Source organism: Melanotaenia boesemani, chromosome 17, assembly GCF_017639745.1.
Source record: "Melanotaenia boesemani isolate fMelBoe1 chromosome 17, fMelBoe1.pri, whole genome shotgun sequence".
Taxonomy (NCBI): Eukaryota; Metazoa; Chordata; class Actinopteri; order Atheriniformes; family Melanotaeniidae; genus Melanotaenia; species Melanotaenia boesemani.
In genome coordinates this window covers 14434435-14445490 of record NC_055698.1, presented here as the reverse complement: position 1 = coordinate 14445490, position 11056 = coordinate 14434435, and the positions used below count along the sequence as shown (strand labels likewise).

Here is an 11056-nt window from a genome sequence, read left to right as displayed (position 1 = left end):
ACTTCTTTACTTGGTTGTTTAGCAGAAATTTTGGTAAAAGACATTTTTCCCCCAATTAATATTAGGGACAAATTGACTCGATAAGAGTGACTATAAGAGAGAGATACTGTATCTTGTTGAAACAGAGTACAAATTCTTATTTTTCTTACTGTCAATAGTAAAATGGATTTTACCCACTGGAGTGTTACATTCAATAGAAGAGGAACCTCAAAGTCTTTCACACAACTCTGAAAAAGAGTACAGATCTGCACTGAAACAGCATCAAAGGCAGTAGAAAATTCTTTTGGAGAGACTGCAAGATTGAACTTTGTGTTAATCTCGTTGTATCTTAATAGAAGTCCATCATTGTTGAAGAGCTGACCTCCTAACAGGATGTGCTTATCAAACTAGTTTTAGAAGAACAGGGATTTGTTTGTATAGAGTGTGCTGATTGTTTCAGATATAAAATCTGTGAAGAGAAAATTTGTGTTTATATATCAGTGACCAGGAAAGTAATAATAAAAGTTTTATTGGGATTTTGTCAACATTATAATTACAAAAGAGTAAAAAGTTTAGGACTGTACATTTTGAAATAATATAGTGAGGAAATATATTCTAAATAGAGGTAATATATTTTTTAGGAAGGATTTTAGCCAATTTGTTTTTAATGTTGGACGTTCTCAGATCAAGTTTTCTGAACTGTAACATACACGTGTGTCCGCAAAGTGGCGCCCTAGCAAAAGAGGAAAACGTCAGTTAGCTCTCTCCTACGTCACTTCCTTTTTCCTGTCCTTGGCGCATCAAGAGCCTCGCTCTGCAGGATAAACACATGGCTAAACTAAGTAAAGAGACCAAACAGCGACTGCAGCAGCTGTTCCAGTGCGGCCAGTTTGTCATCCGATGGGGTTTTATCCCAACCGTACTGTATCTTGGTTAGTATTAAAGCAGAATCTACAGGAGCAGAGGAAACGTGTCCAGCTAATGTTAGCGTGTTAGCACAGCTTGTTAACCTTTGGCTAAGCTAACTAATGATATTTTCTAGTTTTACTGAAACGGTTGGGGGTGGTTTACCACTAAAACTACGTGGTCTTTGGCTTGCTATGTCCAACCCAAACCGATTAAAATATTTTAGCAGGGTACAAACATTGCCAATGAGCCAATTTTTGTAACATAAATTTGAGAACTGTATATGATTCCCTTCAGTTCTATAATGAAGGAAATTGCTGACTTTGATGAGGTTATGCATGTGTCGCTGGTTGTTTACGGTGTGTTAATCTTTGAGACATATCTAATAGACCAAAATACTTCCCTGTGGTTTTAAACAGAGTTGGGGAAGTTGAGATCTTTGCATGGCTGTGGCATGTAGATGGGGAAGTTGAAACTTTTTGCATAATGTAACTTAAAGCAAGTGGACTTCAGCATATTGGAAACACCGATGCTGATGTCATACTTTCTGTTTTAAAGCACCGATTTCTCTGTTGCGGCTCGTAAAGTGAAATGAGCCAGTCATTTAAGAAATGTAGAATGTGACTACAATAGTCCTGAAACAAGTGATCAGTTAAATACCGATCCCCAGAAGGTTTTAGATTTTTATCCTTTATGATGCAGTTTTCTTTCTTTTTTCCCAAATTAATTTGTTTTCATAATCTCTTGGTTTAAAGTCTGAAAGCAGAAGTGGTTTGCATTAGTATCCGTTTATATTATCATTTAGTATTTAGGGACTTATACAACTCAAGTGAAGGTTACAAGTTCTTTTCCTACAATAAGTGTTTAGTTTACTAAGATGAAGTTATGTTTTAACTGGAACATTTGTCTCTTTATATAGAATCTATGGCAACTATCTTATTGGTGATTGTGACCAATGCTTGAGAGAAAAAATTAGAATAAATTGATGTGCTGGTTACTGTCTTTCAGATGTAATTACCAGGACCCTTTGCCGATTTGTGTCTTGCTGCAATATTGCATAAAACCTGGATGTTTAGCAGGGACTACATATAATCTGCTGACACATTTTATTGACACATAGCCAGAGCACTTCTCTTCAAAAGGAGAAGTGGTCCAAGAGTTCCTCTGTCTGTTAAGCTACACAAGCATTTCACAAATGGATTTTTCACATGTATTTCCACTGTCATGTCTACAGAATACTTATAATGCCATGTAAATTGTAATAAAAGCTAAAATGAATTAGAATTTATTTAAAAACAACACAAAGGTGGCAGTTAGTTTAATGTTTTCTTGAAACAAATGCTCAAGTTAAAAGTGATGCCACCAAACAGCTCAGAAAAGTTGGGACAAGAGCTAGAGAAGTTGTTTGACTTAAAGCAAAAATAAATAAAATAAAAATAAATGGTTGAGTATTGTAAACCGTCCACAAATCTGTGACATGACTAGGCTTAAAACGTATCCATATAGACAATGTGTGGCCAACCAGTTTAACAAAAATTAGAAATAGTGTGTGAACATAAAATTTCAAGGAATTGTGTCTATATGATCTGTCTTATGATGTTAAAAGATTGAATGAACCTGATCAAATCTTTAACCCTTTAAATACCATAGTATGAATGGCAACTGGTATTTTGCGTCGCCAGTGAGGCAGTAGTGCTTTAAGAGTTAAACAGGAGGAATTTAAATGACATGTGTTTGTCAAAAATCTGTTATGGTGCTTCTTCTGGGGAAAAAAATGTAGAGAAAAAAACCTAATATAAGCACATAAATCATAAATTGCATCAATGTGGTTCTGTAGTAGTTAAAAAAAAAAAAAAAAAAAAAAAGAACCTGATGCCCATTTGTCCTGTCTCCAGTCCAGACTTGTCACTTGTTCTTGACGGAGGAGGTGCCAGACTGTTGAAATTCTGTGCCAAGCAACAATAAGAAAATCTTAACTTTCAGCATTACTATTGATCTCTTTATTTCTCAAACAAAGAGAATTCTTAAAAGAAGTTGTTATGCAACGTGATGCTCAGCAGTCCCCTGTCTCAAGGTTGCAAGTTCAAAATTTATTCAAAATACATTAAAACAAAAGCAATAAAACTTTTTGCAAAGCTGACTTTTGTTTTAAAATTAGAATATGGTTTGATTTACAGATCCTTAAAAATTGTTTGTTTCTTACATTTACACAGTTTGGAATCAGGGTGATATTGTGTTTGTTGCTTGTTTCCTGTAACAGTTCACTAAACGGTTAAAGTTTAGCTTTGATTCATCATCCGTTTCTGGATTCTCGGATAAATGTCGGTGTCCCTTCATCCTTCATGGTTTTCATTTCCAGGGTTCAAACGCGGAGCTGATCCAGGAATGCCTGAACCGACAGTCTTGAGGTAATTATGTGATGTTTCTGGTCATATTTGTTAAAGAAAGGAAGCCAGTAGAAATCATCAAATTTGTGTTGTTTCAAAATGTTTGAGTTAAAGGTTTGAAGTAATTCTGTTAATGATGCTGATGATGGTTTTGTTGTGGCATAACCATGTTAAGCAGGTGGAACGTTGGTGTGTAAGGTTGACAGCTACAAGAATAAGCAGGAGCATCTTGTGTATGTGAAGGCGCTTATATCAGAGAAATGAGATCCCTCCTGCCAGTTTGTCATTACACTCAATGTGGTGTTATAACATAACGCAACATTCCAGCCAAGAAGAAGAAAAAGACTTACTTGCCCAAAAAATAATAGGGGCTGTCTGAGTTATAAGAAATAGAAAGAGGTTATACAGCAGCCATACACGTAGACTAGTTTTCAAGGAGGACGTTCATAGTTTCAATAATTCTCCATCAGTAGAAGTGTCCAAACATTTCATGTTTCTGACTGAATTTCTTTGTGTAATGATCTATTCATGTAGTTTTAAATGTTGTCATTTTTATATTATAAAAAGGGCAGTTTAGGTTGAGGTTAGTATGTGATTTCATTTTAATATACATCTATATAAATTCAGGAAGCAGATTAGCAGCACTGAGAAAACAAACAAGCTAACCTTCTGAGATCCTGCCTTCTTCCTTGTGCAGACGTCTGTTTTACTCTTGCCATTATTTAATAACGACCTGAATCAGCAAATTTCAAGTCATTCAAGTGGCAGCGACTAGAGCCACTTTCGGATCTTGGCACTGCTGCTGCCAACAGCCCTATTTCTCACTAACTGCCTTAACTATTTAAGTAACATGAAATGAAAAGCAGAGATTTATCAGTTAAGTTGAATATCTTCTGTTTGGGCCCTGTAGAGCAAAGCTGTATGTTTTTGTTGGGGATAAGCGGGTCATGCTAACAGAACAGTGCAATTCATCAAACAAGAAAAGCATGATGGATCATTCGAAAAAGAGAATGATAAAAGGCAGATTCATATCATAATTACACATAAAACCCCTTCAAAGGTTTTTTTTTTTGTGATTTTCTGATTGGCTTTTATGTTCTGTTATAGTTTGCTATGGGGCTGAGGAACATCTTCACACAGCCTATCCCCTCACTTCACTGAGACCATGTGATCTGTCATCGGACGACCAGGAGCTGGACTTCATTTCTCACTTTCTTACATAAGTCATACTGCCCAGTGTTGGAAAAATAATGAATGAATATGTGACGGGAAGCATTCATCTGCAGAGCATGGCTCCCATCTGGCTAAAATGTTTTGTTTTTCTTTGTGGATGTGTAAGGTTTGGTTAGAGTATGTGGTTCACGTTTTCTTTTTATTTGTAACTTAAATGTCTGATAATAAATCCTCAAAGGAATGGCATTTTTTTGTCTTGTTTGATTTAAGAATTCAAGTTGCCTGATGTGAGACCATTTATAGCTTCCCACACTGTGTCCACTTGGACAAGATTTGTCTGGATTTTAAAGTTTAAATATCTTCACAGAAGTTTCCACAATATAAGCTGATTTAAATTCATTTAGCAATAGCTGTGATGACTATAAGTTTACACAGTCATATTTTGCAGACTCCACTGAACACACATGCTGGGAAGACTGGTCAGAATCTGTTAGTTTTAACAAGTTTCAGTTACAGATCTCAGTGGTGAATAAAGAAACTTTAGTTTTATTTATGCACAGTATTTTTTATTTTCACGTGTATTGAAAATTGATCTTGAAGTGACATGATTTAAGGATATTTGCACCATGAAATACACAAGAGAAAATAAAATTAGTACAAAAAAAAAAAAAAAAAAAAACAGGAGTAAAACAGTAAATCCTTTAAAGTACCGAACTTTTTTGTCCAGTGTTCCTGGCAAAGCTTTTCAAGGTAATTGGAACGATGCAGGAATTACAAGAAAATCTCTGTTTGCAAAAGGCCTACTCATAAGTAAATTTGGCCCATAATTATGGGTTGTTTGTTTATTAATAAATAACATATTTCATCAAGTATAAATAGGATAAATAAGATTAGAGCCTACAATATTTGAAATCATTGCTCTTATTCATCACTCAACATGAGTGTTAGAAGAGTAACGGTATCATCAGCACCTAATCCCTCTTAAGCTTTCTTCATCACTTGAATCAACATTTTATAAACTTTGGCAGCCAAAATATGCCCCATTTGTGCCAGTCTTGCGTCTTCTTTGCATCTCCCACTTACAAAGTGACCTTTTGCCATCAATGAGGAAGATGCGGAGGTAGTGCAGGATGCTGTGGGCTGTCATCTTTCGACGGAAATCATCCATGTTGTCAAGCTCCTTGAGGAGCTGCTCCTCCTGGCTGCTGGTCAGCACCGTGACCCTTTTACTGTTTTTCATCTGTAAATCAAACATGACAGGGATTAGAGGGACCAAGCAGTTCTGGGTCCCGATGGGAAAAGATCCAAGAGGAAACGTTAAGTTAGATAAAAAAAAACTTAAGATTTAGTCCTTTTCAGTGAGGTATTGTTTCTTATTTACCAGTTACTTTTAGTTACATGGTTAGCGTACACGTGGGAATTTGAGCGTAATTTTTTTCTTATGGAAAATTTCTGTATTACCATTTTTGATAGTGTTATAATGAGCATGAACATAAATCATGAGATATGCTATCACATTTTGATCAACAGTTGCATAATTTTAAGTAATGTTAACGTAATTCTAATATGCTTTTATAATTTTATAACACCCACCCTTTCTTTAATCAGTGTCATCAGCTGCTGAAGTCTTGAAACCTCAGGCAGGGTCAGACTGTTAGGGTACTCCTTCTTCACAAGCTTCAGGAGAACTGTGTAGGCCTGTAGACCCTGGACCAGTCTCAGCAGGCAGGCCTCCTGGACAAGACACAAGTGACTCAGTCAGCATCCAAATTAAAACCAAGACTGATGTTTCTTTGATTGGTCAGATGACATGGAACATACCCTGGTGAAGTTGGACTCTGGGCATTTAACTGGGAACGAGGGGCGTTTGTAGTTGTTCAGAAAGAGATAATCCACATTACCCTGGAATTCCTCCTCAAACTTGAAAGAGAAGAAATGATGTTTATTTTAGTAAAACTGACGAGACTTCAGAGATGTCTTTCAGTAAACTCATAAAATAAAAAAACTCACCTCCTTCTGATGCCCCTTCATTGGTTCAATAATTGTTTCCCACATACTGAAAATATTGGAAGTTTTCGGTAAGGGAGAGGTCTCAACCCTTTCCCCCTCCTCACCCGAGGACTCATCTACCGTACTGTTAGTGGATGCATCCTCAAACGGAGCTCCGGATGCTGGCAACAGCTGAACTGCTGCCAGCATCACTGCAGAGAGCAGGTGGAGGTCTGCAGGGAGAGGAAGAGCATGAATGAATGAATGAAAAGAGGAAGATGGCTACAGGAAACCCTGCCACCACAGGCTGCAAATCACTTACTGAATTTAGAGGGCATGATGCGCTGCTGGGAATCACTGGCTGTGTTTTTTCTGATGCTGAGGGCTGCCACTGCCTGAAGGAGTTGGCTTGTCTTTGCGATGGTCTCCCATTTTATATTCTTCAGACTGAAAGGGATTTCCCAAACAGGGCTTCCTCCCTGCAAGAGGCACCCCCATGAAGAGTACGTCAAGCCTCCGGTCCGTGCATCACCCACTGGTGCGTCTTGGTGATTTTAATAAAGGTTGTGTTTCTCCAACCAGCAAGAGCAAAAACATAAAAACATACAAGCTGCTTTTACAGTTTATTATAGTCTCATTTCTTAGATCTGGTTGAAAAATTATGTTATTTAAGTAGTTATAATTGAGAAACTACTGTTTCAAACATATAGACACAAAAACACACAGAATTAACATAACTGAGAAAATCCCTTAGATATTTTCAGCCCAATCATTTAAATAGAAAAATCCATTTAAACCCAAATATTTGCATTTATCCAAAAGTAACTCACTGTACCCATTGAACTACATATCTTTCAAAAAGATTCTAATTGTACATTTTACATGTTTTTTTGATTCTTAAACTAGTGGTATAATAGTCCAATCAGAATTCAAATAACAGCATGTGTCAGTCAATCACTTATTTTCACCCCAATGCTATACATACATTACTGTTAGCAATGGTGGGTGTCCCTCTATCGTGGTGCCAACTTGACCAAACAAACAGCACTGAACATTTTAACAGCACTGGCTAATGTAACCGTTACCCAGACAGCAAAGTACATTTCTCTGATTCATAGGTTAGCAATCATAAAGGTTAAGTTCTTGCTGAATATGTGTTTCTCATGAGTGTTTGCAGTCTGCACTGTTGGGACGGCGGACCTGTAAATCTGAAGAAATGTGAATGTGAACAGGATACTGAATCCAATGTCAAACTTGATTGTAGAACTTTAAGAGTAGAAAAGTAATCTCAGATGACTAACTGCCCTCCAAAAAGAGAATTTTGGCTTTATTTATGTAAAGCACTTTTTACACTTCATTTTATTTGCTGATAACAACATAATCAACTTGAAATCCCTCACATCTAAAACCTAAAATAACATGCTAAAATAAACAAAATACTTCCTCTTCAACCTATGTTAAATAAGTATAATGTAAATATTAAGTTATGTGGATTAAATAAATAATTAGGAAATATTAAATCTTTTAAGTTTATATGAAATTGAGTCTGATTTGATTCAGATTCTTTATTTGAAAGAAACTAAATAATTTGTGTAACTCTGACTTATTGAATTAACTGGGATAAACTTAGTTCAGTAACTTCTAATAAATCGAAGCAATTAATTTAGGATGGGTCTAAAATTCTCCTGATTTCAAGGTAATTGAATTAATAAAAGTGCTTTTCAATCAACTACTCATGTTATGAGAGTGTGTTTTATATCCTAACAATGCCTCTCATGTTCCTTTTCGTATCGGTCTTAGTGATAAATTTTGCAAAGGTTTGAACATCTAGCTGTTTTGGAGGTTTGTAGAAATTTCATTATTTATGTGGGTTATTCAAATTTTATGTTTTTTGCTCTTCCAGGTATGCTAGTTCACATTAATTTTAAAAGCTCGATGATAACATCATTGCCTAGAACGTAAGTCTTAGAGGAAGGACAAGGAGACTTTGCTTTACATGTTATGTCACGCTGTGCTTCCACCACATCTAAAAGAGGAATATTGGACTTTTTACTCCACAAACACTAACTCACATAATAATTATGATGATAGATCACAGCAGGGTTTCCCTTTTATTTGGCTTCTACAACAGAGCAGTGTGTAGTTGTGGCCACACATATTTCAGAGCTCATTAAAGCCCCTTCAGTTTTACCCAAGGGAAAAAATACCCCACTAAAATTCTCCTGGGGTTTCATTTACATGACAGTCCCTGAGGAAGAATTATTACCAAACTTACACAAAATCCATCAAACAAAAATTAACATATGAACTTGATTAGTTTAAGTTCAAACCAACCAAATCAAGCGGCAAAATCGGCCTGTTTCAACAGTCATATCAGAAACCAATAGTTACCAAAAACTCTCATTACATCAATGATAATCTAACAGTCATACAAAGTAATATGCACCGAGTCACAACCAACGATGTAATAGAAGAAATAATTTCATACGTTTCACAACAGTTTGCTTAAATTTGTCAGCTGGAATGTTCACAAGTAAATCCACAATCAATAACATAATACAACCTCAATTCCAAAAATGTTGAGACGCTGTGTAAAATGTAAATAAAAACAGAATGCAGTGTTTTGAGAATCTCATAAACCCACATTTTATTTCCAATAGAACATAAACAACATAAAAGTACAATCACTGATGGGTTTTTAATGCACAAATGATCCACAACTTTGGTACATCGGCTTCTTGTCCAGATATTGGTTCTTATGCACACACACAACAATCTGGTCATTAACCACAGAGGAAATAAAAGTTGAACTCTTCCTGAAATCAACCACCAGCTCTTTGATTTTGAATGCATTAATATTTAAATAGCCACAAACAGGGTCATCACTGCTGCGAAAGGGCACAGTTTTATGCTAAATAAATATTTCCTAAAATATAGATTCTCTTTTTTCATGTACTAATTTATGTGCCACCTTTTAGTCTCTGCAAACCGCCCCTGTACAGGCTGTAGGTCGGTGCTCAGTAAGACCAAAAGGGGGACATTAGCTCTGAAAGGCAACAATGTCATATCGAGCCAACTAGACCAAACTCTGTCCAAACTTTGTCTCACAGAGTCTATAGAAGTCATTAACCAAATCTGTGACATGGGGCAATATGATTGTGTTGGCACCCACCTGAACATTTTCTGACTTATTGCTGCTGTGGTTTATTAAGCTCTTGCTCTGGTTGTACAGGGACTAAATGGCTCTTTAGCAGCAGGATAAAGGGACACCGTTACTTGTCTTTTTCAAGCCAAAGAAGCACAAATACACTTGGCCGTCCAGCTCCCACACATTTTCGAGTATTTATGCAGTGTTTATCACCATCTCCATCCTTTCAAGTTGCAGAGATTGAATTAGTCATCCTGAATTGCTTGCCTTTTGACATCTGTGACCCCTGTGAAGGTTCTCTTTTTTTCACACATTGTTTTTTTTTAACAAAAAAAGAACAGTTGTAGGAAGTTACACTGTTTAATTTAGTTTAGTTTAATTTACAGCACATGTATGTTAAGTTATTTGGTCACTCTAAATTCATTGACAAATAGTTGTTTGTCTCTATGTTGGCCCTGCAATAGACTGGCAACCTGACCAGGGTGTACTCTGCCTCTGACCTGCTAATTGTTAAAATAGACTCTAGCTTCTCCGTGACCCTGAACTAGAATAAGTGGAATAGAAAATGAATGTAAGAATATTCAATGATATTCAACACTGTAAAACTTTGTTCTTGAATGTTAATTAGTAACTGGTTGTATTTCTTTAAAAGCCCTAAAACACTAAAAGCTCATTTGTTTTTATTGTCACAAAATGTTATTCTTTCTAACGTCCCTATGCAACAATTTTTTATATGAATCTTCCCCCTCATGGTGAATTAGACATCTGGACTGAGTCCAACAAAATAAAAATAAAATTAAAAAAGACAATACTGGCTAATGGTGGGTGTCCTCCAATCAATATGTTGTAAGAGCGGGTTTGTGTTTTAATCAAGGACTGTTTCGGTACTTCCAGTGGACAGTTTGAAGCTTGAGAATATCTTAGTGGTTGAGGGGGCAGAGTAACTGAAGCTATGGGGAAGTGCAGATCTTTGACATTCCCCCCCTGCTGACACAGTAACTACAAAGTCTTACTACCCTCTTTTATGCAGATTATACAGTTCACATAATTACTTTGCTTGGTTTTCTGGAGAAGAAAGAAAGTGTACTGAGGTGGAACTGGTTGATTTCAGGTTTTGGGGTTTTGTTTCCAGATTAATTTATCGTCTGCTACTGAAGTCCAAAATGAGACTTTTGTGTTTGTTCTAAAATGTGAAATTTATCCTTTATCTAAAAATGTATTAAACACTCATAAAGTAACTTTGTATTCAACTTTGGCTTGCAAGTGCACAATGATTTTCTAATGATATGCTGGTGCAAGTGCGGGCACGAATGAAGTTTTTGCTTTTCCTCTTCTTTGCATTTTAAAGAAGCCTAAACTTTCCCAACTTAAAACTCTGCGTTCTGGACTCGTTTGATGGTACAGTGACATACGCACGTAATTTAGTTCGTTTTCAAGGAGCGTTGCTAGCCGTCGCTTGACGCAGAACATGGCA

General features: G+C 36.3%; 2 protein-coding genes across 2 annotated transcripts; one reads left to right on the top strand and one right to left on the bottom strand.

Moving 5' to 3' along the window:
- The first annotated feature begins 753 nt into the window (after positions 1–753).
- Positions 754–4691, top strand: tomm7 (translocase of outer mitochondrial membrane 7 homolog (yeast)). Its single transcript, XM_042011926.1, has 3 exons — positions 754–911; positions 3245–3293; positions 4380–4691. The coding sequence occupies exons 1-3, from the start codon at positions 809–811 to the stop codon at positions 4393–4395; spliced, it is 168 nt and encodes a 55-aa protein (XP_041867860.1). The 5' UTR covers positions 754–808; the 3' UTR covers positions 4396–4691.
- A 766-nt stretch (positions 4692–5457) lies between these two features.
- LOC121628066 (interleukin-6-like) lies at positions 5458–6671 on the bottom strand. The gene is made up of 4 exons (XM_041966969.1): positions 6456–6671; positions 6267–6365; positions 6039–6179; positions 5458–5685 (listed from the first exon to the last, which is right to left on the bottom strand). Exons 1-4 carry the CDS (start codon positions 6642–6644, stop codon positions 5458–5460), a joined length of 657 nt encoding a protein of 218 aa, XP_041822903.1. The 5' UTR covers positions 6645–6671.
- Positions 6672–11056: the final 4385 nt, after the last annotated feature.